Source organism: Acomys minous, assembly GCF_964271855.1.
Source record: "Acomys minous genome assembly, chromosome: 10".
NCBI lineage: Eukaryota > Metazoa > Chordata > Mammalia > Rodentia > Muridae > Acomys > Acomys minous.
Window position 1 is genome coordinate 106,662,388 of NC_140491.1, and position 26,913 is coordinate 106,689,300.

Here is a 26,913-nt window from a genome sequence, read left to right on the forward strand (position 1 = left end):
GGCGTGGCTCTAGCGAAGGGGGCCGGTGGCGGCGGCGCTGACAGCAGCTCCCCGCCCCCGCGGCCCGCCACGTCCCGCACGTAGCGCCCGGGCAGCGGCATTAGAGCGGCAGGCTGGCGCCGGGGGCTCCGGCTCCTCCGGCGGGGCTCGGTATGAGGCTGGTGAGGCTGCTGCGGGGCGGCCCGGGCGTCAGGCCGCTCTGCGCTCTCCCCAGCGCCAGCCGCAGCTTGGCCTCTGGCTCGGCCTCGGGCTCCGGGCCGGCGTCGGAGCGCGGCGTTCCGGGCCAGGTGGACTTCTACGCGCGCTTCTCGCCGTCGCCGCTCTCCATGAAGCAGTTCCTGGACTTCGGTGAGGGCGGCCGGGCGGTTTGGCCTTCGTGTGCGAGCTCCGTCCTCCCAGGCGCACCCCTCCTCCCTAGTTGTCGCCTCCCCTGCGTCTTAGGTGCTTCCTTCCTCCCTTAGGAGGGTGCGGGCGCTGGCAGGCCGGGCATGTAACCGGGGCGTGCGACTATTATAGTAAGCGAGAAAAACAAAAGCAGGGGGCCGGCGGGCTGTACCCTTCCGCGCACGTGCGCAGGTGCGATCTCGAGACCCGGTGTGTTCAGGGAAGCCTTGCTTGGGTTCAAGGCCAGAGCGCACACTGCTTCGAGGGAGGCGTTCTGCAGAGGCGAGATCAGTGCCAGCACAGCGATGAACCATCTAGAGTGGCGTGATGGCAGGAAAACAAGTTACTACTGGCCCAGTACTTTCCTCGCCAGTGTTTCCACCGAAAGCAAGTTCGTTTCATCAGCAGTCAGGTCTCAAGCACGTGCAAAGTGCAGGATCTTGTCTGTGTGTTACAGTTTGCAGAAGAAACTGCAGTGTTAGGCCTTTTGACTTTGACTTCTCTTTAGGAAAGGAAAAAGGTTAATATAAACTCTAGCATTGAAACCCAAAGGTTCTGGAGTAGAAAAGTGATCTTATGTGTCATGGCATCAGGTTACAACATGGCTAGCGGGCATTAGAGATAAGTGGTGTGGCTGGGTGCATGATCTTAAAATTGTGGTTTGCAGTGACAGGTGGTTTTCTTGTATTTCTTTATTAAGGAAGTATGAAAGGCTTTTATTCTTAAATATCTGCACGATGATTTGTTCACTTTGTTCATGAATACGCTATTAATCTTGTACAAGATGCTCTCCTTAGTAACGCGCCTACTTTTGACAAGATAGTTTCTGCTAAGGTTCTGTCTACGAAATAGAATTTTTAGTTTAAAATGGATTACTGAAATACGACTTTTTAGTTCAAGTGAAGCTGCTTTCCAGGGGTGGCTCCTCACCAGCTGTTCTGCCAGACATCTGGATACAAGAGCGGAGAAAGGGGCGGGTGACTTTCCCAGGATTTAAACAATTGAGTGGTTTCTACCTGATGGTTGCTGATGTGGTGCTGGTGGTCTTTGTCTCATGTTATCTGAAAACCTCTGTAATGACTATTCTGGGGTATATTTGTGTCTTGTCAGTCTTTACATATTTGGGTCATAATTTCTTTTTCCTCCTCCCTTCCTTCCTTTCTTTTTGGTGTTTGAAGTCAGGGGTTTCTCTGTGTAGCCTTGGCTGTCCTGGAACTCCCTCTGTAGACCAGGCTTGAACTCACAGAGATCCTCCTGCCTCTGCCTCCCAGGTCCTTTAATCCAAAGGCCTGCGAACCGCTTGGCCAGGCAGGAGTCAGAGTCTCTGAAGGGTAGTAGCAGTGGGGCTGGTAGAATGGGCTTTCTGCAGTTCTCCTCATAGGCCCGGAACCTTGAGCAGAGGAATGTAACTTATTTTAATTCTAAGTGGACAAAGTGTAACAAAGTACCTACAGTGTGCAACTGAGCAGTTGGAACTCCAGGAATTGGAAGGTGGTTCTGGGAGCAGCGTTACTTTATAGACCAGTCAGCTCAGCCTTGCCTGGGTATATCTTTGTTTCCTGGTCCCTTCCTCTCTGTATGGTAATTCTACCAATATGGCTTTGCCAAGTGACTCCATCCCTTTTCCCCCGCTCCCTTTCTGGCTTCTGATACCTCATGCTGTCGACTTAACTGTGTTTTTCTACTGTGCTTGGTTTCAGGATCAGTAAATGCCTGCGAAAAGACCTCATTTATGTTCCTGCGACAAGAGTTACCTGTTAGACTGGCAAATATAATGAAAGAAATAAGCCTCCTGCCCGACAATCTTCTTAGGACCCCATCCGTACAGCTGGTACAAAGCTGGTGAGAGCCCGTTCGGTTTTGGTTTGTTTTGGTTTTGTTTTTCAAGACAGGGCTTCTCTGTGTTTTCAAGACAGGGCTTCTGGCTGTCCTAGAACTCATTCTGTAGACCAGGCAGGCCTTGAACTCAGAGATCTGATGGCCTCTGTCCCCCAAGTGCTTGGGATTAAAGGCGGGCACCACCACTGTCCAGCAAGAGTCCCATCTTGTGTTTATAATTTCAGTGGACTTGTGGATTTTGTTCAAGGTTAAAGAAAATACATTTACCTATTTATTATTTTATGTATTTGTTCATTTTGAGACAGAGTTTCATTATGTAGTTCTGGCTGGCCTCAAACTCACTGTGTAGACCAGGATGTCCTCAAATTCGGAGAGGTCCGCTTATTTCTGTCTCTGTTCTCTAAGTGTTGTGATTGGTTTGTTTATTTGAGAAGGGTCCTGCCCTAGCTGGCCTGGATTTTATGTAGACTCAACTGGTGTCAAACTCTTAAGAGATCTGCTTGGCGTTTTCTCCCGAGTGCTGGGATTAAAGGTGTGTGCCTGAGTATGGGTGTGAACCGCACATGTGCAGGTGTCTGTGCAACTAGAGTTATCAGCAGTTGTGAGCTACTGATGGGGGGCGGGGTACGACCCACTCTGAGTCCTCTGGGAGAGAAGCAAGAGCTCTTAATATTGGAGCCCAACTCTTCCCCTGCCTATCCTCAGTAGAGTCGCAAGGCCATGGAAGCACCCCTCTGCTCTGTATAATAAAGGATTTGTTTGTTTGTTTGTTTATGTGTATGGGTGTCCCTGGTGCCTGTGGAGGCCAGAAGAGGGCATCAGGTCCCTCTGGACCCAGAGTTGCAGATGGTTGTGAGCTGCCTTTTGGGTACAGAAAACTGAACCCAGGACCTCTGGAAGAGCAGGGCCTTCTCTTCAGCACTGAGCCGGCTCTAGCCTGATAATTAAAGTTTTAAGGGTACACATTTTTTTTTATGTGGCCACCAGTCCACAGCCTTTATTTCTCATATTTATTTTGAGACAAATCTTCCTGCTTTCACCTCCCTAGTGCTGGCCTTTTGGGCATGTGCCACCACAGCCTGCTTGTTAATTTTAAAGTGTTATTAACTTTGATTTCTTTTGTTTGTTTGTTTTGTTGTTGTTGTTGTTTTGAGACAAGGTTTCACTTGTATTCCTGGCTGTCCTGGAACTCACTCTGTAGACCAGGCTGGCCTCCAACTCACAGATCTACCTGCCTCTGCCTCCCAAGGCGTGGGCCACCACACCCTGCTCAATTAACTTTGCTTTACGTTACTTTTTACAAATTCTTTGTGTGTGTGTGTGTATGTGTATATGTGCTCAGATTCCTGTGGAGGTCAGAGAACAAGCTGCAAGAGTCAGTTCTCTCATTCTCCCCACGGGTCCCAGGGATGAAACTTGGTTAGTAGGCTTGAGTGCTGGTGCTTTACCGGCTGAGCCATCTTTCTGGGACTTGGTCTTTGTTATTTTGAGACACTGTCTTGGGCCTGTGTAAAGTCAAGGCTGACTTTAACCTTGCCTCTGCCTCTTTGGATCTGGATTACAGAAATAGGCTACAATATTCAGCTACCGTGTCCAGCTAAAAGCTGCATAGGAGTCTAAAAAGAGCCTAATCTTGTAATAAATCACATTGGTTCTTAGCATGACTAAAAATACACTTCTGAACATGTTAAAGGGTTTGATCATTTATAAGGTCTTAACCATTAAAGACTAGGACTTTGGGTTTCATCCCTGTTAAGTTGGAGTCTTTAAAAAACATAAACACCGCTGGTCGTGGTGGCGCACACCTTTAATCCCAGCACTGTGGAGGCAGAGGCAGGCGGATTGCTGTGAGTTCGAGGCCAGCCTGGTCTACAAAGCGAGTCCAGGACAGCCAGGGCTAACACAGAGAGACTCTGTCTCAAAAAACCAAACCAAACCAAACAAAAACAAAATAAAAACTGCTTGCTTTTTTGGGGGGGACAAAGGCTCCCAGTATTTCTGGCTAGTCTAGAAGTCACTCTAGAGAGCAGGCTAATCTTGAACTCACAGAGCTCACAGAGTTCCTCTGCCTCTCCAGTTCTGGAATTCACAGTGTGAGTCACCATGCTAGGGTGGGGAGTTTTGTTTGTATGCAGGTCAGAGTTGAATATTAAGTGGGGAAAAAGTAACTGCAAAACATTTCCCAATTATGATTAGCGGAGATACTAATTTTCTATTTCTAAGTATCATAGTTTGTGAGATAAACTGGCAAACATCAATTTAAAGTCAACGTGGGGGTTGGAGAGTACAGTTTAGAGATTAAGAGTACTTAACTGCTTTTGCAGAGGAACCCAGTTCTGTTCCCAGTACCCACACCGGGTGGCTCCCAGTCACCTGTAAATCCACCTTTAAGGGATCCAAGACCTGGATTCCAAAGACCCCAGTACTCACATGTGCACATGGTCCTCCAACACAGGAGTACGCATAATTAAAAATTAAAATAAAACAAACAAACAAACAAAAACAAACAGCTGGGGACAGTAGTGCACGCCTGTAATCCCAGCACTTGGGGAGGCAGAGGCAGGCTGATCTCTCTGAGTTCTACGCCAGCCTGGTCTACAAAGTGAGCCCAGGACAGCCAGGGCTACACAGAGAAAACCAAACAAAAACAAAAACACAGAAGACAAAGACAAGGCCATGGAAAGTTGGCTCAGTGGTTTAGAGTGTTTACTGTTCTTCTAGGGACCAAGGTCAGGCCACTCCTGATTGACTGTGACTCCAGCTCCAGGAGTTTGTCATGCTCTCCTGGCCTCTGAGGGAACACACACACACACACACACACACACACACACACACACACACACACAAAGTAAATAATAAATACAGAAGAGAAGAATGGCTGCTGAGTATTGGTCCCCAGAGGCTAGTTAGTTCATGTGTGGAAATAACTGCAAATGTAGTTAAGTGAGAAAAGTGGGCTGGATGGTGTCATGGGACCCACAGAAGAAAATGCAGTCTTCCAAGGGAGGGTTTCCCATTCCTTTCCAGTCTTCACATAAACTAGCTCATCCTGCTTTCTGAAATTTGGTTTTGCCTCACAAGGGGTAGGAGTTTAAATATCCCCTAGAGACTGAACTTTTTCTTGCCTGTGAAGAGAAATCTCAGGGCTACAGCAGAGTGGCAGCTGTGAGAATTGCTGGGCTCTTGGACGCAGCTAGGCCTGGTTGGGGCAGGGTGAAGGGCGTCCCGGCACACCATGCAGGATTTAAACTGCAAAGAAGATCACGGAATGGCTGTGGAGGTGTTTTCAGCCTGGGCCTGTGGTGCCTTTACGTTTCTCATTTTGTCGTAAATAAGAGCTCTTCTACCCTGAATTGTTGGTTAAATTAAAAACTTAAATTTTAATTGCTTTTGTGTTTTGTTTTAATAGGCTTTCAGTAAATACTTGTTACTAGACTTAAATATCCAAATTTAGGGTTTTAAAACACAAACATTTAAGTTAGTTTGTTTTGTTTTGTTTTTATAAGTTTTTTGAGACAGGGTTTCTCTGTTACCTTGGCAGGCTTAGCCTTGCTTTGTAGACTAGGCTGGCCTTGAATTTATAGTGATCTACCTGCCTCTGCCTCCTGAGTGCTGGGATTAAAGGCATCCGCCACTACACCCAGCTTAAAGTTCAATTCTTAGAGCAAGATATACACTTATTTTGTTGAGACTAAGACAAGCATTTATCCATGATTGCAGATAGTGGTGACAGTTCAGTTCTCATGATGAGGTATTTACAATCTGATTGGTAGTGTCTGGATTCTCAAAGAGAGCAGAAGAGGGTATTGGGTCCCCTAGAGCTGCAGACACTAAAGGTTGTAAGTGGGCCTCTGTGGGTGCTGGGAATTGAACTTGTGCTGTCTGGAGGAACAGAAAGTCCTAACTGCTGAGCCATCTCCAGCCTGAAAATATATATTTCATGTGATGAACCTAGAACTTCACTCAAGTGCTAGTGCGTGTAAAAGCCTGCTTCAGGACCCGCATGTAGCTCAGCTGGTAGAGTGCTTGCTTAGCATACACAAAGCCCAGATTTGATCCTCAGCACCACCTGAAGCTGGGCGTGGTGGTATGCCTGGTTCGCATGAGACCCTGTCTCCAAACAAAAACAAAGAAGAAAAAAAAAGCACTCTTACTTTAACTATAATTTGTTAAAAGTATTCTAAAAGTAAAATTATAAAATACGAACAAGAGTTTGCATTAACTTTACAATATGAATAAACTCAGCTCTCTGATTTGTATTTTAGGTATATCCAGAGCCTTCAGGAGCTGCTTGATTTTAAGGACAAAAGTGCTGAAGATGCTAGAACTATTTATGAGTAAGTGTAATTGTATGATCTTATTCTGGATGCAAATTTTATATTTAAACACACAGAAGTATAAATGTGGTTACCTTAATTTGCTGTTGGCCCACTTTGAGGAAACTGGTTAACACTGAAGGTTCTTTTTCATACAACATCGTTGTTATTAAATTACCAGTATTGCCTCATAATTGCCCCACGTCGACCACCGCTTATTGTTTTTTTATATACCTGTAGCCTAATAATTGTTTATTATTAGGCCTATAATTATTATTATTACAGTATTTTCTAACCCGCTAGCAATCAGTCAAGACACAGACACCTGCTATATTTTAAAATAGCCTTAGTTAACCTGGGACAGGGTAGACATTAATCCTCTAAACTACCTCCCATAGTGGGGTATGGGATCCTTGTCTCTATTCCATGCCATCTGTTTCTAATAATGTCTATCAAGCTCCCTTCCATCCATAATTTCATGTAATGTTGTTCATCTGGGCCAAATCATCCACACTGGCCATGTGCTTCTCCTCCACCTAACCCAAGATGGCACAACCTTCACTCTCTCCTCTGGTATCTCTTCGCAAGATTCTCTCTGTTTGCCCAACCCTGGGAACTTTAGCCACGCCTGTCCCATTTGCCCTGCTCAGGTGTGATGGCCCTTTATTAGCATCAATATACATCAGACCAACCCCCGACACAACCTAGTCACATCATCCATTTATAGCAGCCCCCAGGTACTAAAGACAGCAAGACAGTGTAAACCAGGGGGCTGGGCTGGATGTAAACCGCACTCCGCGCCCCTGTTTACTGTAAGAAGAGACAATTCTAATGTGATGACCAGCAGGAATCTAGATGTGACCTGGATGCCTCTTGGTCTGTTAACCAAAGAGACAGCCACCCGCCCTCTGCTGCCTCTGCTTGTTCACGTGTGCACTCATTGCTTGGATAGTCAGAAATTTTCTGGTTTTAGAGAAAAAAATGTACACGTCTAGATTTTCATGGAAGAGCTCTAATTTTGAAACATGGCCACTGCTTATGTTTCTTTTGTTATATACAAAAGCTATAATAAAAAAAAATAGCTCTGGGTTTCTGTGGTCTATGATTTATAAGACCTATGCCAACTTTCATAGCCGAGATGCCAGAGTTGATAAACTTATTAGTTATCTTGGGCAGCTGCTTGCAATGAATGTTGTTAAGAGTATGAAGACCGCTGTTATCTTTTGGCGGGAGTATTTATTTTAAGGGAATAGCAGAACTGCATTTTAAAAATGTTTTTGGTTTGAAAGTAATATTCATCAGATAGTCACTGTCTAGGTGAGCGAAGTCATTTAGTGTTTAACACAACTCTACTGAGATAGTGCGTTTATATACAAAGAGTGTGCACTGCGTGGCTCGGGATCTCGTAGCTAGTAAGTGGTAGGACTAGGAACAAAGCAAAGGGAAGTGGTGGGGTATCCTATAAACGCCACTGTAGAACTTTCTGGAAACAGTCACCCAGAGCTGAGCCTAGGAAATCAAGTGAGCAGCCAGGCAGAATAATACTGTCACCTGTACCCCTTGAGCATTATGTTTGTGTGTACATGTTCCTGCAGGTTCCTGTGCGTGGAGGGCAGAGGCCAGCCTCAGGTATCAGCCTGCTGTCTGCCTGCTTTGAGATAGGGTCTCTTGCCTTAGAATGTCAATTAGGCTGGATTGGTTGGTCAGTAAACTCCAGGACTCCTCCTGTCTGTTTCTCCAGCACTGGGGGTTACCGATGTGTGCCGCTATGCTTGGCATATTCACATGGGTTTCTGCAGATTGATGCTTGTGTGACAAATTCTTTACCAACTGAGCTATCTCCCCAGACCAGATATTCTGAGATAGGGTCTTACATGTGGCCCAGGCTTTCTTAGAACTCACTGCAGTCCAACCTGGCCTCTAGTCCACCGTGATTTGCCTGCTCCAGCCTCTGCCTGGGATTACAGGTCAGTTACTATACCTTGCTCAACAGTTTTTTGTTCTAAAGAGAGGAACAGAATAGGTAAATAAGGAGAGGATTGAAATGTTCAATTCTTTGTTGTTTTTACAGAATTTTTAAAAATTATATTTTGTCTTAGTTGCTTGGGTTTGAAGTTTACCACTAATTGAAAAATTCTAAAAACAGTGAGAAGATCATTGGAGTAAATTAAGTGGTACCCAAGCTAGTGTTTTGGGAAAGCATCATTTGGAATCATGAATCCTGATGCCTAGTTAAGAGGTTGGTTTATTACATCACAATTAAGACTTCTTTTATCTTATTCCTTAAACTGATAGAAATAAGAAGGCAGTATGATTGAACTTTTATTTCAATCCAACAATTTTTTTTCATCCACTTTGGATATTTTTGTTTGTTTGGTTTGGTTTTGGGGTTTTTGTTTCTGTTTTCTAGCCCTGACTGCTCTGGAACTCACTTTGTAAACCAGGCTGGCCTTGAACTCACAGAGATCTGCCTTTGCCTCTGCCTCCCCAGTGTTGGGATTAAAGGTGTGCACTGCCACCACGTGGCTTCTCGTCCACTTTGTAAATGCAGAATGAAGGAAGTCAGAGTTCTTTTTTTGAATTTTCTGTTCTGAGTGGTTTCTTTTTCCTTGGAACTCTAGGGAGGAGAGCCTCAGCCGACTTTCAAGTCTTAACTCATCTTGAGTCCCTGTGGAGTTTCTCTAGAGCAAGGGACTTTTCTTAGGCAGAGCTGTCCTCGTTAGTGAGCCTCAGAGGGTTAGATAACGGGTAGGGAACTCTTACGTTTTTCACAGTGGTATGGCAGCTTTACAGGAATCCAAGAATTATGTACTGTATATTCCGGCGGTGTATAAGATGACTGGGCATATAAGATGACCCCCAACCTTTCCAGTTAATATGCTCGCCGTATAAGACTACTCCTCTTCCAAAGCGCACCCTGTGCAGCAGACTTGGGCATGTGTCCATTTGCAGGCAAGGCACAGACAGCCAGGCGTTTTATTAAATACTGGCAGACAGCTAGTGCCAGCCTACACGCCCCTTTAAGGTGAGCTCCATACTCAACCCAAAGACCTGCAGCCCTCCGGGTCAAATGGGCAGGTTCTGGTGGAGAGCCGACAGGAAGATGTGTGCAGCTTGCTCCTCCCTGCTTCATGCTCCTCCCCTCTGCCTCCCCCCCCCCACCCCCCCAAGAGCAGGAAAATCGGTCAAGGCATTTTCCCCTCTCCACTCTATGCTCCGGACATATGAAGCAAGGGAAAGCATATAAGATGACCCCTGACTTTGGCATGTTTTTTTTCAGGGATGAAAAATATGGTAAGTTTTATTTTTAGAGATCCTTGTACCTTGTAGATTCCACGTATTTTATGACTCAGAATATATTTAAGCAAGTGTGAGAAATCCTTCACTGACTCGCCTTTCTCTGAAGTAGGTTTTTTTTTTCCTGCAGCTTGTGTCTTAGTATTAAAAGTCAAATACTTGTCAAAATATTTGCATGTTTTGACAGAGAGGTTTGTTTAGATTCACAGACACCGTGATAAGGATCAGAAACCGGCACAATGATGTCATCCCCACCATGGCCCAGGGTGTGACCGAGTACAAGGAGAGCTTCGGGGTGGATCCTGTCACCAGCCAAAATGTCCAGTATTTCTTGGATCGATTCTACATGAGTCGCATCTCAATTAGAATGCTGCTCAACCAGCACTGTGAGTGTCCCGAAGTTGAAGGAAGTAGCTAATGTGTGTAGTGCTCTTACCTTTATTTATTTATTTATTAAATGTCCCTTGAGAGGGAATATTACTGCTATGTAGTGAAGTAATTTTTAAAAAAAAATACTTAATTTTAATGTGCCTTAGTATGAGAGTATCAGATCTTGGAGTTACAGACAGTTGTGAGCTGCCATGTGGGTGCTGGGAATTGAACCCAGGTCCTTTGGAAGAGCAGGCAGTGCTCTTAACCACTGAGCCATCTCTCCAGCCCATAAAGTAATTTTTATTACTTCATGAAGGCATTGACTTTAAAATATCAATATGCTTAGGGAAAATAGTCTATTGTTTGGTATTACTTAGAGAAACAACATTTAGATCTGGAAAGAGGTGTTACGTAGATTCACTTACTTTGATTTTTTCCGCTTTTGATAGCGTTACTGTTTGGTGGAAAAGGAAGCCCATCTCATCGAAAACACATTGGAAGCATAAATCCAAACTGCGATGTGGTTGAGGTTATCAAAGGTAAGTGCATTTGTCCCTTGCAGGACAAGAAGTCAGAATGCTGTGCATGATCCCTTCCCATAAAACTGCTGCTTGTTTCGTGGAAAAAAAAAATGTTAGGAGTAAGGGCTAGGCCTAGAACTCTCTTCATGACATCAGTTATGCGGGATGTAAGTCAATGCCTTCCTGATCGAACTCTCTGGAAGTAAAATTTGGTATGCTAGTAAGTGTGCTTATCTGTTTTACTTCAAAAAATTCAGATCCTCATCCTCCCTAAAAATGGGTCACTGAGATGGCTCCATGTGTAAAGGCGCATCCTGTCAAGCCTTACAGCCTGAATTTGGCCCCCAGAACTCACCTACTTGTAGGGAGAGAACTAACTACTGAACGTGGTCCCTCTGATCCCCATACATGTCCTTGGCATGCACATGCACACAGATGTACAGTGTATACAGTAAATAAATGATATTCAGGTTCTGAGTCTGCCCTGTCTAGTTCCCAGTGCTAAGAGTTAATAACAATTTAATTCTCATCTTTTCAAGCATTTTTGTTTGTTTGTGTTTTTAAGACAGGGTTTTTTTCTGTGTAGCCTTGGCTATCTGGAACCTTGCTCTGTAGATCAGGCTGGCCTTGAACTCACAGATATCCACTTGCCTTTGCCTCCTGAGTGCTGGGACTAAAGGTGTGGGCTACCACCGCCTGGCTGTTCTCAAACATCTTTTTAAATTGACATCACATGCTCACCTATGTATGAATTATTTTATGGGTTTTGTTGTTTTTAATTTTAAAAAATTATATGGGTGTTTTGCCTGCATTCATGTCTGTACATCATGTGTGTGTGTGGTGCTCTTGAAAGCTAGAGACAGGGGTGGGATCTTCTAGAACTAAAATCACAGATGATTGTGAGCCACCATGTGGATATTGAAAATCGAACCCAGGTCCTTTGCAAAAGCAGCCTGTGCTGTTTTGTTTTGTTTTGTTGTTGTCTTTTTTTTTGTGTGTGTGTGTCTTATTTTTTCCTTAAGACAGTGTTTCTCCATGTATTCCTGGTTGTCCAGGAGCACACTGTAGACCAGGCTGGCCTCAAACTCAAGAGATTCACCTGCCTCTGCCTTCTGAGTGCTGGCTTTAAAAGCATGAGACACCATGTCCAGATAGCAGCCTATGTCCTTAACAGTTGAGCCTCTCTCCAGCCACGGTGTTTTGTTATTTTTAGAAAATGGAGTGCGTTGTACAGTTTAATATAAACTCACAGCCATATGGACATAGCCCACATTTTTGAGTGGCTCTTTAGAATGAAATAGAGAGCTGACCTGCTTCTTGTAATGTACACTTAGGTTGTTTTCCTTTTTTCCCTTCCTGCTACTCACAGTATCTTAGTGAACATCCTTAAATATATAGTGACTTTTTCTAGTATAAGGCAAAGAACTTAGAATTGCCAGGCATGGTGGTACCCACATTTGACCCCAGCATTCAGGAGGTCGAGGAACATGGATTTCTGTGAGTTCAAGGCCAGTCAGACCAGCTTTGGTTACATAGTAAGATTATTAACAACAACAACAATGATAATCCTAGGATTAAAAACATGTTTAGGGGCCAGGTGGCGGTGGCGCACACCTTTAATCCCAGCACTTGGGAGGCAGAGGCAGGCGGTTCGCTGTGAGTTCGAGGCCAGCCTGGTCTACAAAAGCGAGTCCAGGACAGCCTAGGCTACACAGAGAAACCCTGTCTCGGGGAAAAAAAAAACCACAACAAAAAACCATGTTTAGGCATTTAAATTTTCAGTGGTTCCAAAAAAAGGGCATCAAACAAACGATAAATGTGTAGACTTCCTAAGTCCTGAGCAACTGTTTTTTAGATGTCTCAAGAACAGATATATATGCAATACATATTTAATATATAGCAATCTCTTTAGCTGTTTTTCTTTTGCTTTGTTTCTGTTTTTTTCCATGCTGCCTTTAAAAAAAACGTTTTTGTGGTCCTTTCTGTCATCATTTTCTCACAGCTCAGGCTTTGTCACGGAAAAGACCTTCCTTCCCTAAGATTGTGAAAAGTGTATTTTTCTCCTGCAGAGAGTTTTAAATTTTCATTTGTCAATACTGTTGGCCTCTTGTTGCATAAGACAGAAGTACATTTCTTTAACGCTTCTTTGTTTTGTTTGATTCACACTAGATGGCTATGAGAATGCTAGGCGGCTTTGTGATTTGTATTATGTTAACTCTCCTGAACTAGAACTTGAAGAACTTAATGGTAAGCCTGCCGGGGCGCCTTTCCTCAGTAGTGGGTGTGCTGACGGCCAAGGAGCAAGCTGGGATTGGCTTGAACAGTAAAGGATTCTTCCAGCATCAACCTCTTCACTGAGTGTGAAGGCAGAAGAGACATGTGTGCAACACACGCCTACACTTACATGAGTTAGTTTGATTCTTAGGAAGAGTATTTTGCTGTTTTGATTTGCTCTTTATTTTTAATGGATAATTTTGACTCTTTGCTATTTTCTTCAGAGACAGAAAAAAAACAAATAACACCAAGAAAATTTTTATTTAATTTTTGTGTACACCTCATAGCAAAGTTTACCCTTTTTCTCCTTCCTGAATTGCAAGCCAGTTTTTATTGTTGAAGCCAGAAGACTGGGGCATGTGAAAGACAGAGGAAGCCGCTCATCTGTGTGAGCGGCTCTGATGGTCTCTCCACCTGCCTTTTAGAGAAAAGGTTGAGAGTTTTGAACAGAAACTGTCGATGGTTGTTTAGCTAGGAAAACCTCTCCCGGGTTAAGATAATTCTTTGGGAAGGTGATGGGAGGAAAAGTTATAATATGCTTGAACTACGGCGCGCTCTGGGCCTGAGTGGGGAGCGGTGTCCTCCTTGCCCAGCTGAGGTAGAACTGCCTGTGGTTTCCTGCCACAGAGAGTCTTCTGATGGTGCCACCGGTAAGAACCGCGTGCCACTAGGAGCTTGAGCTGTATGGGCAGTGTCAGCTGTCCCACTCACGTTTCCAAGTGGGAGTTGTTCAGGAAGGACAGTTTGGTTTACTATTAGAAACACAGTCCAGTTATTTATTGGTCAGTGTACTCTGAAACTTGGCATCTTACCCCTTTGTTTTCCCAGAGGTCTATGTTACAAGTAACGCCTGGGAAATGATGCTAGCTTTCTTTTTTAATACAGTGTTATATCCATAGAAATGTCCGAAATAAAATAGACAGTGTTCTACCCAGGTGAAACTTTTTTTTTTCCCTAAGATAATCTGTCTTGGGAAGTACACGCCTACCTGCAGATTGAATTAAGACTTGCTGCCATAGAGAAGGGTAGGAGAGTGGGTAGCTAACCTCTTACAACAGATTGTCCTTGTCATCTGTGACAGGGTTCAAGCTCTAAGGCAGTGAAGAAATGGTGTGACATTATGCACCCCCCCCCATAATACCACCCTCCATAGCTAATGTTTTCTCCACATCACTCCACAGTTTATTCTTAAGAATGCTTTGAGCACATCTCTCTGTACTTTCATATTTTTCTCTTCTGCTCTGTAGCGAAATCACCAGGACAGACAATACAAGTGGTTTATGTACCATCCCACCTCTATCACATGGTGTTTGAACTGTTCAAGGTTTGTAAAATAGTATTGCGTAACCTTTACCAGTCCTCTCTCGAGCTTAGGAATCCGCTCTGAAAACCCTTTTCCTTTGGACTTCCTGATTCATTAAGATACGCCATTTCATGTCAGTGTCATGCCCCACTGTGCTGGGAGTGCGCCTCTTGTCTATATAAATGGCTGCCTCCGTGTAGTAGAGCACACAGACCCGGGAGCCAGAAAGACCTGGAATTGAATAAAGATTCTGTTGCTCAAACGCTCTGAACCTCAGTTTCCTCTTTGAGGCTAGGATAGTACTTTCCAGGGAGATTTATGAAGATTAGGGAAGATGTGCCGAGTGGCTGTTAGAGCAGAGCGGGCTGTAGGTACTTAGTACGTTTATATTATATCTTCATGATCCAAGATACTTAGAATTGTAATTCCCAACTCTGTATCCTTGAGCCAGCCCCACTGACATGCCTTTGTTTGTGTATTTCTCTTAGGAAGTTGTTTATGTTGGACTTAGAGAACTGTTTGCTGTTTATAACAGATTTGGGGACTCAGTAGGAGCTTTCTGGTTGTGTGGAGCTGCCCTCCACCCCACTGGGGCATTTGCTAGTTGATAGAAAGTGGTTGCTAAGTGTGGCTGGTTCCTGCCGCTGCAAGTGACTGTTCTAGATCAGAAGCCTGTCCCGCCTCCTGCTTTAGCTGCCCGGTGTCCAGCCAGCAGCAGAGGTGGCTGTCTGAGGGATAAGGCACGGTAGCCATAGGCTGGCCAGGGCACACACCTGTGACTGCAGTCCCAGCACCTTTGAAGGAGGCAGGAAGGGTGCTAGCAGTATAGGCCACCCTGAGCCACGTCGCGAGACCCGGGTTAAAAATCCAAAAGAAAAGGAAAATAAAGAACAGCATACTGAAGCATAAAAGCCCGAGAAAGCAAGGGTGACCGTATGTGCTTTGTATTGATAAATTAAGAGCTCTTTTAACACCTACATAAATCTTATCAGAGTAGTTAAAAAGCAGTTGCCACCTAACATGTTAGAACTGTTTCTCCCCCTTGAAATTTCAGTAAGGGAAAGAGCCTAACTATTAACTATTCTAGTTAATAAGACTGTATGTAAATGGTAGCATATTTGTATAGTGCACATGACAGTGGCCTTTGTCTGCAACCTAGTATTAAACTGGCACAGCCTCGTCTCAGGGCTGTTCTGTCCTTAGTGGCCAGTGCTGTCCCTCTTAATTCCCCGTTCAGTCCCATCTTCTTTGGCTTGAGTGGCTTCTATTCCAGCGCCACGTGTCCTGTTACTAGTCCATGCTTAGCCAGTGCTGGCCTCATACAGTTTAGAAACTAATCAAAACATTTTATGGTGTAAATACCCTTAGCTTCAAACTAGTGACAAAGGAAACTTAAAATTCAAATAATGCATATATATTTTAAAACTGTTAGTTTAATTCTTAAAAGCTCTACTTCAGTGTAATCCTAATGTATTTCAGAATGCAATGCGAGCCACAATGGAGCACCATGCCGACAAGGGCGTCTACCCACCTATTCACGTCCATGTCACACTGGGTGAGGAGGATTTGACTGTGAAGGTAATGTTTAAAAAAAAATAGATGTGTAGGCATGCAAAAATGATACATGTCTAATTCCTGCAGTACACAACTTATTCTCAAGGGACAGAATTTCATCAACTAGATAATAAGCACTTTGCCTTGTTTGCTGGCAAATTATAGAATTATCTTCTGAGTCTGTTTCTATTCTGGTCCTTAATCCAGACAGCTCAGGTTAAAGGGATGCCTGGAGACAGACTCTGATCAGTTAAAAATCTTAAATATTTTTGCGTGTTCAGTTTTAAGAAATGGTTTTTCGTCTTGCTCTGTTTCATTTCATTTTCGTCAGCACCTCTTAGGAGCACAGGTGACTTTAGCTTTATGTTTTAGTTATTGGAACTGAGGGTTAGTGAGGATTTAGGGTCACACAGGGAGTATAGAGGCTCCAGACCGGGAGGTGTAACCATGTGACCCCTGCTCAGCCTTCCCACTTATCTGCTCCAGTAGCACAGTTTGCTTGGAGTAATTGTGCATCTTTTAAATTGTCAGGTATGATACAGAGTATAAAAGTCAGCTGTCCTTTGTGGCTGTTTATGCATGCGGCTCACACCTTGTCTTAGCTGTTGTGTGCTGACTGCACTTCTGAGGAGTACTCTGGCGTTGCTAGTTCTGAAGTCTTTACGCTGTAAATAGCACACACTGGTTTACGTGACAGTTGGGAGAGAGGCATTGGCTCTCTCGTCCCTTTCCTACCCGGCTGCATGTGCCATCTGCCTCAATTGTTTTCCCAGTGTTGGTTTCATATGTGGAATTGTAGGTTGCAAATAATTGTCTTCAGAGTTCTGTAGGCAGCTGGTGCTCTGAAGTCAGTTCCAGTGGGTTTTAATGTTTAATAAGTCCTTGGTTTCCCCCGTAGGGTTTTAGTACACATGCCTTTAGAGTCTAATTCAGTCCAGTAAATTTATAGGGTGGCACCATTTCTGCTCTCTGGAAGGTCTCATTTATATGTCTACCCAGGTGCCATTTGCCCCATCCTTAAAATGGAGTCACGCGTGGCAAGGCACAGTCTGAAAAACCACTGTTTTGCACAGCATGGAGTAAGTTAGGGCAGGATACAGCCTGAGCTCAGTCTGGTAGGGTTGAGAGTGTAGGGCCTTCCGGAGGCTTTCCTGGGTGGGAGCACAACCCTCAGAGTATGGCCTGCGAAGATTGCCAGGGTCGAGCCTTCCCAAGCCCCGTGGCCATCTTAGTCCCTTGCTGCCCTACTTAGCTCTTTGGTTAGCCTGTTATTTGTTCTAGCTTGTCCATGCTGTCTCAGCCCTCAAAGTAATTCATGGATCTGGATCTGGAGAGATAGAGGGTCAGCATTAAGAGCACTGGGTACCACTCTTCCAGAGGACCCGGGTTCAATTCCCAGCACCCACATGGCAGCTCACAATTGTCTGTTAACTCCAGTTCCAGGGGATCCAACACCCTCCCACAGACATACATGCAGGCAAAACACCGATACACATACATTTAAAAAATGTATTCCATTATTTATAATTGTTTCTGACAACTGTTTCCAAATGAGACCTAAGACTTCATAATGGTAGGGTGCTGGGGAACTCTCAGTCAGCAAATGCAAGCCTTCGGAGTGGGAAGTGTCATACTACTGCCTGTCAGTGGGGCGGAGGGGGTGGGGGGTGCTGCGAGCAAGTCTAAGACAAGAAAGAGCCAGAACCATCTAGAATTACCTGTCAGTGCTTTTCTGAAACAAGAGCCTCTTGGTTGGGTCATTTCCAGGGGTTCTGACATAGTTGTGGTCTCTGCCTTTTTCTTGGTGCTATGTTGGAAGAACAACTTTTGGGGAAATCCTTCCTTTTCTGTTTTTGGGTGACATTCAGGTTGTTTCTTCTGCAGTTCCTTTGTGTGACTGGTTTTAGGCAGCTAGTTTTGCATTAACTGAAGTTCTTAGATTCTTTTCTGGATTCTGTTGTGGGGTTCACTGATCTGAGTCAGTGGTGGCCTTTCTCGTCTCTGGGGCCTCGAGACTCACCTGTCCTACTTTCTCCTCCTGCTTCTGTGATACAAATCCCCATGGGAAAAGCAACTTGAAAGAGAAAGGGTTTGCCTTGGCTCATAGTGAGGGGTCACTATCCATTGTGCTGGGAAAGGCAGGGCTGCAGGAGCCCCGCGTAATAGTCTGGAAAGAGGTCACCCCACAGACGTGCCTGGAGTCGCCTTCTAGGTGAGTCAGAGCCTAGTAGGTTGGTAGTTAGTATAAACCACCATCCCAGTTTCTTGGGGAAGCCACGGGTGGGTGTCCCATGGTGCCCACAGAGTTCAGAAGAGGGTGCTGGATCCCTGGAGCTGGAATTGTGGGTAGTTGTGAGCCTTCCTGTGGATGGATGCTGAGAACCAAACCTAGGTCTTCTGCAAGAGCAGGAAGTGCTCTGAACTGCGAAGCCATCTCTTAAACAGCCAGGAAGGGTTCCTTTGCTCTGGGCCTGCATTCACAGGAGTTAGCTCAGGGAGTCAGTGTCAGGGGAACAGGAAGACCGGGTGGCGTTCTTGGCTATAAGCTTTTAGAGTGGCTGTTCGGGCACTGAAGGTGAGCTGGCACACTTTGTTCCCATCTCCATCAGCGATGCTTTGTTTTGTGTTCACATCCTTCAGTGTAGTGGCCTCCAGAATCTTATTCTTCTAGGCTGAGTGTAGGCGCCAGCATCCTCCTCCCATCATCCCTCTCCCCCCCCCCCCCCCAGGGACTCTGAGCTTTTGGTAACCCCCTTAAACAGTCTTAGAAACGGCTCTGAGCACCTGTGTAATCCGCCAATTCTGTTTATCATATTGGCTGCAGAAGCAAGAGTTGTTCATTGCTCTAGCCACGTCTCCTGGCTTAGATTGCCTCTAGTGACAGGCCCCTCCTCACAGTCCCACAGCCCTTCCTGCTCAGCGCCCACACTTTCCCCATGCAGTATCGCTCTAGTCCTTTTGGCTATGAAGTTGGTCTTTTGCTAGAAGACTTAGTAAAGAGAATTTACTTTGGTGTGGGTGTGTGCGCGTGCGTGAGTGCAGGTGATGTTGCATGTGGAGTGCAGGCATGCTCATTTGGAGGTTAGAGGACAACTTTGGGTATCAGTCTTCACCTTATACCTTGTTGGATACAGGGTCTCTTTTTTGCTACTGTGTGAGCCAGGCTAGCTGGCCTGCGGTCATCCAGCCTCTGCCTTCCATCTTGCCTCGGCAGTGCTGGGATTGCATACACGTGCTACTGTGCCTGGCTTTGTGCATGTTCTGGGGATTTGCACTCAGGTTCTCACACTTGGTACATGGAGCGCGGTACACATGGAGCCGTCTCTGCAGCTCCTCCCCCTTAATCTTTTTTTTACTGTTAGCAGTACTAGTCTATTTTTAGATTTATTTATTTTATGTGTGTGAATGTTGTGCCTGCATGCATATATCTGTATACTCCATGCTTTCTTGGTGTGTTCTGATGTCAGAAGAAGGTATCGGATCCCCTGAAACTTGAGTGTGGATGACTGGGAGCCACCATGTGGGTCCAAGAACTGAACATGGGTCCTCCGCAAGAGCAACGAGTGTTCTGAACCTCTGAGCCATCTCTTTAGTATCCCTCCCCTCCGCACCCCACCCCCACCCTACCCCCACCCCATACCCCCACCCCCCAGCCCCATCCCCCCCCACCCCCCAACTTTATCTTAATGCCTGTGATATACCATTCACTCAGGGGTTTCAGTGCACCCACATTTGTTGGTTTGTTTGTGTTTTTCAAGACAGGGTTTCTCTTGTGTATCCCTGGCTGTCCTAGACTCTCTTTGTAGACCAGGCTGGCCTCTAACCTACACAGACCTGCCTGCCTCTGCCTCCCCGAGTGCTGGGATTACAGGCATGCGCCACCACGCCCGGCACACCACACTTCTTCCCCGGTGACGTGTAGCCAAACATTGAACTAACTCTGAAGCTACTCATTCCCGAGCTGTTCTTAAGTAAATGACTTTACAGCCAGGAGCAGTTTTAAGGATAATTCTACACACAGGTTCTTTATAAAGCCCTTACGTACTTTGATACTGTAATTACTTAGTTGTAGCTGCATGAGAGGCAGATCTTCAAATGATAGCTCAAGGTAAACTTTTTAACTTGGAAAACCAAAAGGTTCTGGGTGTAGCTTCTAGTATGTGGGAGGCATTTGGTCCAGCCCTTCAATCCCTCAGAGAATGAAAATAGCTATATAATTTCTAGTATATTTCTAGTACATACACATTATCATCTGTAATAAAATATGAAAGCACAGCTATGCACCATTTATATTATGGCTTTTTGTATATATTCACTGTATGCATATGCTAAAAGCACATTTATTAATAACATCAATTTAGACCTTGTAATAGAGAGGCTATCTATAATAAATTAGAATATAGGTTAGGAAAATAGTCCGTGTTAATTAAAGGAAACAGTAAAAATAATGGGCAAGTTAATTACTAGTTCAGTCTACCGTATGGTTACTTGACTTGGAAAATGACAGCATAGTTGAGATCTGAATCCTTTCACTTAGTAAAAAGTTGTCTGGGATTCTGTGTTACAGAAGTTGTGTTTATGTCTTGTATCTGTGTGTGTTGAGCTCATGGTAGGGAGGTCAGAGGACAACTTGTTGTCCTCCAGACAACAACAATTCCACCATGTGCACTCAGGGATTGAACTCTGGTCCTCAGGCTTGGTGGCATGCGCCCGTGTCCACTGAACCATCTCACTAGCCCTCGTTTTTGTTTGTTTGTCTTTGAGATAAGCTATTACATTATAGCACAAACTGGTCTCTAATTACAGCAAGCCTCCTGCCTCAGCCTCCTACATGCTAAGATTGCAGATGTGTAGCACCACACTAAGTTCTGGGCGGGGGGGGGGGGGACGACCTCATGTGTGCGGGGTTACATGAGTGCAGTGCATGCCCATTGGCGGCCAGAAGTAGGTGTCAGATCCCCTGGAACTGGACTTACAGATGGTTTTGGGTCAGTATGTAGGAGTAGGGAGCCAGAACCAGGTTCTCAGGGAAAGCAGTCTTACCTCGGAACTGCAAAGCCATCTCTCCAACCTGTTGCAGACTTCTGTCTTTAATATAGCTAACCAAGTTGGAATCACGTTTCTAACTTGTTCTCTTGTCTATTTCTTTGTAGCCACCTCTCCTGCTGATCATGTATTAGGGTTAGAGTCCCTACGTAGCATTTTGTTTTAGAATGTGCTTGTGTAGTCCCTGTGTGAGTTACTCTCGGATTTTTGTTAAAACCATGATGGATATTCTTGTGTGTACTTCCCCTACGTTAGTTTTTCTAGGATAAGCTTAGGAGATGGCATTGATGTGTAGAGTGTCCTTGGTTTTTATTTATTTTATCCCGGTTATCATGCTGCCCACCAGTAAGGGCTGGCTTTGTGTTAGTTAGACCGTGGGAGCAGGGGTCACATTTGTGATGCTCTAACGTGTGGGGCTCGGTCACAGTGCGGTCCTTTCTCCTCTTAGATGAGTGACCGGGGAGGCGGTGTTCCACTGAGGAAGATCGACAGACTTTTCAACTACATGTACTCCACTGCACCCCGGCCTCGGGTCGAGACGTCCCGCGCAGTGCCCCTGGTATGTGATCTGGAAGGGCTGTGGTGCCCCTCAGCCATCATTGGAAAGTGGTCTCCCTAAGGCCAGTTATGCTGATTTCATGGGAGCTCACAGGGAGGGATAATGCTTTAGAAATTTGGAGACTAATACTTCTATATGAATTTAAATAGCCCTGAGATTAGTGTTTTTTTTTTAAAGATTTATTTATTATTATGTATACAATGCTCTGTCAGCATGTACACCTGCAGACAAGAAGAGGGCATCAGTTCACATTACAGATGTGTGTGAGCCACCACGTGGTTGCTGGGAATTGAACTCAGGACCTCAGGAAAAGCAGTCAGTGCTCTTAACCTCTGAGCCATCTCTCCAGTCCTGGGATTAGTTTTTAATTGGAATAGGGACAAGACAGATTATAGTTTAAGAAATTTTTTCGGCTCCTCTTGGGAGTGACGTCATAGCAGTTTTCCCTGTGGTAGTCCATAGGTGACTGTATGTTTCAGTATGGACTGTACTCGTAATCAGTTGTCATTGACTTAGTCTTTAATATTGCTGTTTTCCTCAAATATTTGTTGTATTTGGAAAGACCTCATTATGTAGGCGCAAATGAAATTCTGATCTCTTTTTATTTTATTTTATTTTATTTTTGTGTTTATATGTGTCTGAGTGTTTTGGTTGCAGCTCAGCCCTAGGGCAGGGGGAAAGTTAGAAATAAGGTAGTTGACTTAGAGGGACACACACAAACACTGCTTTAGAGTACAAAATAATTAGCTCTAGTGGGATGGCTCCGTGGGATAAATGCTTGCCAGTGACACTGATGACATCATTCGATACCCAGGTCTCACCCACGCTGGCAGGAGAGAACCAACTCCTGGAAGCTGCCCTTCCCTCCACACACATAGCATAATGTGCACATGCTTGCACTCACAGACACACAAGTATAATAGTAAAAAACAACCAGCGGGAGAAAAGGCCAGGGTGTGTGCATGTTACTAGTTAGTGCAGTGACGTAAACAATAACGCGCTGTGAGGAATGCTACTGAAAGCATGATTTGGTGATGGAAGACATTTCTCCTTTTTCCAAGTGTTTGTAGATTCTGGGTACTGGAAACAGGTTGAACAGAGGCCTGGAAGTCAGGGAAGGAGATGGGTTCTGCTAGGCAGGAGAGCAGGAGGCAGGGGCCTGTGTCAGACTCTCTAGGGCAGGCAGTGGGGATGGTGGAATACTGGTGGGCTTTGACGATTTTGGAGCAGGGAAGTGATGTATCAGAGGGAATTAAGGAAGCGGACTATCACAGATTACCTCAGGATCCACGGTGGGAAGTCCTGAGACTGCTGCCTGTTGTTAGGAACGCTGTGACAAGGCGTTTTCTAGTCTCGATCCTAAATGAAACAGTGTGATTTCTGTGAGACTGCTGAGAGCTGTATTGGGGAACCCTGGAGCGTGGCAGCAAAGGAAAGCAGTGTGTGTGCCTTTTCCAGGCTACCCACAAGTCACTTTCTAGACAGAGTAAGGGGCTTTGAGTCCAGGCCTGACAAGCTGGTGGGCTCCGCTGAACACAATTTTATCTTCCACTCTCTCAGACGCACGGGCTGATGGCTCTGCAGCACTTGGTGGCGTTTGTCTTAGTTAGGAAAGTGTTTCAGTGTGCGAGTCTCTGAACAGAACTTTGTCTTCTCATTGAACAGGCTGGTTTTGGTTACGGATTGCCCATTTCACGCCTCTATGCACAGTATTTCCAAGGAGACCTTAAGCTGTATTCCTTAGAGGGCTACGGGACTGATGCCGTTATCTATATTAAGGTAATAAGCAATGCTTCTTGATTTAGCTCTATTTTTTTTTTATTGTACATGTTTGTGTGTGAGTTTATATGTACCATATGGATGCAGGAGCCCTCGGAGGCCAGATGGTAGCCACCACGTAGGTGCTGGGAACTGAACCTGGCTCTTCTGTGAGAGCAGCCAGTGCTCTGAACTACCTAGCCATCTCTCCAGCCCCTTCACTTGGTTTCTTTTCATGATAAGAAAAGGTACCAGTTAAAAAGTGTAATGGGGTGCTCGCTTCGGCAGCACATATACTAAAATTGGAACGATACAGAGAAGATTAGCATGGCCCTGCGCAAGGATGACACGCAAATTCTTGAAGCGTTCCATAGTTAAAAAAAAAGTGTAATGGGGGCCCAGGCTTGGTGGCGCACACCTGTAATCCCAGCACTCAGGAGGCAGAGGCAGGTGGACCTCTGAGTTTGAGGCTAGCATGGTTTACAAAGGGAATCCAGGACAGCCAGGGCTCTGTTACACAGAGAAACCCTGTCTCAAAAACGTAAGCGGGGGAAGAGTGTAATGGGATTTTACTAAACTTCACACTATTCAATAAATGTAGAGATATTTTGAGAGTTGAGGGCAGTGGGGAAAGAAATAGAAAATTAGGTTAAAGTAGAAAATCATAAGTATATAAGAAAGACACTGGGTGAATTTTTTAAAAAGATTTGTTTGTATAATATGTATATGCTCATGTTGTGTGCATGCATGGGCAGAGGGCAGCTTTCCAGGATTGGCTCTCTCCTTTCACCATGTGGGTTCTGGAGGTTGAGCATAGGTCTTCAGGCGTGGTGACAGCATTGCCAGGCAGTGATAGCACCCAGGCTTTGTATGTGTGTGTGAATATATGGCCTTCCACATGCGGGGCTAGTGCTCCCCAGCTGCCAACAGAGAAGCATTCCTTTTTTCAAAAAACACTTATTTTATTTTGAGTCTGAGTGTTTTGCCTGCATGTCTGTATACCTCATATGTGCCTCGTGCCTATGGGGAAGAGGGCATCAGATGCCCTGGCACTAGAGCTACAGATGATTGTGGAGCACTGTGCGGGTGCTGGGAATAAAACCTAGGTCCTGTGCAAAAGCTGCAAATGCTCTTAACTGCTAAGCCATCTCCTCAGCCACCTAAAGTAATTCTTTTAAAAATGTGTGTGTGTGTGTGTATGTATTTGTGTGTGGGCATGCACATGTGGAGGTCAAATAGTAGTGTGTTGAAGTTCTTTCCTCTGACCATGTGAATCTTGGAGATTAAATTCAGGTCATTGGGCTTGAAGGCAAGCATCTTAACCTGCTGAGCCACACATGTGCAAATAAATAAATGTAGTACTGTTTTTAAAAGCAATGGTTAAGCAGTTGGTGCCTGTAGTTTCCTGTTCTGGCCACTAGATGGCACCTATTTTATAGGCTATGTTCAAGAATTTTTTAAAAAAAGTTTCCCTGAAGAGATTCATGTCTTTATGGCCATATTATTTTTTAGTGTCATTGTGAGGAACTTAAATATGACAGTATCAGTGTAGTATTTTCTAACACTAAATGTAACATTTTAATTTATGTTTAGGTTACTCAGGGCTTTGAGATGGAAAGCTTTTTTTATTTGGGGGAAAACTAGAACACAAGCATTTTAATGGAGTGAGCACACCCAATGACATTAGAGACCACACTCAGCACGACCAGGAGGAAACTCATAGGTCTGTATTGTTAACATCTTGGGGAATACCAGTGGTCTGTTGTCAGAATTCTGAGATTTCCTACTGTGAAGACAGTAACAGAAAGTGTAGTTTCTCTCTGGCTCCCATTATTTACGGGAGGCTGTAGGGCAGTGGATGAGTGGTTGTGCATGGGAACAAAATCCATGCTCAGGCCCCAGCACTGACCTTACGGCAAGAGAAGAAAACACAGTATTGCTCCGTGATGGAGTGCCTGCTCATGTACAAGAAAGACCCCGTCCATGTTCAGTCTCCAGCACTGGGTGCCGGGGAGTGAAAAACATGAGCTCCAAACAGAAGGGCCATGCATTGTTCATGAGCCAGCCAAGATGTCCTAGGCTCAGCTTGATACTTATTGATGATAATATTGGTATGTTCATTTTTTTTTTTTTTTTTTTTTTTTTTTTTTTGGTCTTTCGAGGCAGGGTTTCTCTGTAGACCTGGCTGTCCTGGACTCGCTTTGTAGACCAGGCTGGCCTCGAACTCACACCAATCTGCCTGCCTCTGCCTCCTGAGTGTTGGGATTATTTTTATGTTTAAGAGTGTTTTGCCTACGTACATCTCTGTTGTGCAAATCTTCCTGGTGTGTATGGAGGTCAGAGGGGGCATCAGGTTCTCTGGACTGGAGTTAGGTGGTGGTGAGCCGCCTCGGGAGTGCTGGGAACTGAACCCAGGTCCTCTGCAACAAGTGCTCTTAACCACTGAGCCATCTCCGTTCCTGTACTGTAATGCTTTTATAGTACCTCGCTAGATAGTGAAGAAGATTAGCTTTCTTCTCATTGGGCCTATATGCGTATGTTAAGGTAGGAATCTGATTTTTATGCTCTCACAGCCAGCTCTTTGAAGTAGTGGACTCCTGGCTGGGCTTGTACTTTGTAAGAGGTGTCTGTTCTGCCTGGGTAGACATTTTCAGGCTGGCTAGTGGATAACTGAAGCGTTGAACCCAATCACTGTCTTATCGGTGCTACAGATGTAGTAATGAGCAGCATGTTCCAAGTATGTCCATCACTCTGAAACTCGTGCGTGGTTAGTAAGTAGTTGGTAAGATGCCAGCATGTTGTTGTTTAGTTTGCAGTTCAGTTTGTAGTCACCACTCGCCACCATATATAATCTCAGAAAATGAATTCTTAAAATGCCCGACTCAGGAGACTCTTTCCAACCGCAGGCTCTGTCAACAGAGTCCATCGAAAGACTCCCTGTGTATAATAAAGCTGCCTGGAAGCATTACAAAGCCAACCATGAGGCTGATGACTGGTGTGTCCCCAGCAGAGAGCCCAAAGACATGACCACGTTCCGAAGCTCGTAAGTGCACATGGACGCCTGGAAAACCCAAATGGGGGCGTATGCTGAATTTGGAAGAGATGTGTTTGAGAAACCACATTGTACCAAATATGTCATGTGTGATTTTTTTTTTTTTTCACAATCCGTGTTTGCTAAAGCTCCTTAAGGATCAATTATACCAACTTTATTCTGATGTTTGGTTCATTGGGCGTATTTTTAAACACTCATAATTTTGGTCGGTTTCCCTTGGTGTGGCAGATTTTTATGGAGTGTGGAATCTCTGGGTTTCTGTAGGAAGCAGAACATTTCTTTCAAGTTTTCATTTATGTCTGCTAGAAACGTCTTCTGAAGTGGCTGGTTAGCTTTTGGAGTTCTGTCATCTGTCAGTGGTAGCCAGATGGTCTTGTGACCTCCAAGCAGAGCACAGAGGTACCAGTCGAACCTACATGCATCGTCCAGAGTTCTGGGTCATGGCATAGTTTTATTGCGGTGGCTTGTGATGACTGGTCCCCACGGAGCTAAGTCCAGATCACGAGTAGGGATCAATGCAAGGGATCTCAAAAAAAAAAAAAAAAAAAAAAAAAGAAGTCTCGCTCGATAGGACTAGCTGGCCTTGTGTTTATAACGCCGTTCCTTACCATCCCAGCTGCTACAATGGATGGGAAGGG

The 26,913-nt window shown here is 44.9% G+C and overlaps 1 protein-coding gene across 2 annotated transcripts; it reads left to right on the plus strand.

Annotated features, from left to right (window-relative positions):
• PDK1 (pyruvate dehydrogenase kinase 1) lies at positions 1 to 26,438 on the plus strand. 2 transcript variants are annotated; one of them, XM_084799464.1, is made up of 11 exons: positions 2 to 348; positions 2,085 to 2,226; positions 6,489 to 6,560; positions 10,038 to 10,222; positions 10,658 to 10,747; positions 12,899 to 12,976; positions 14,251 to 14,327; positions 15,786 to 15,884; positions 21,355 to 21,465; positions 23,131 to 23,244; positions 26,130 to 26,438. In XM_084799464.1, exons 1-11 carry the CDS (start codon positions 153 to 155, stop codon positions 26,268 to 26,270), a joined length of 1,305 nt encoding a protein of 434 aa, XP_084655590.1. In that variant the 5' UTR covers positions 2 to 152; the 3' UTR covers positions 26,271 to 26,438. The 2 variants fall into 2 exon arrangements, with proteins under 2 accessions (XP_084655591.1, XP_084655590.1); XM_084799465.1 differs by lacking the exon at positions 12,899 to 12,976 and having other exon boundaries at positions 1 to 348.
• Positions 26,439 to 26,913: the final 475 nt, after the last annotated feature.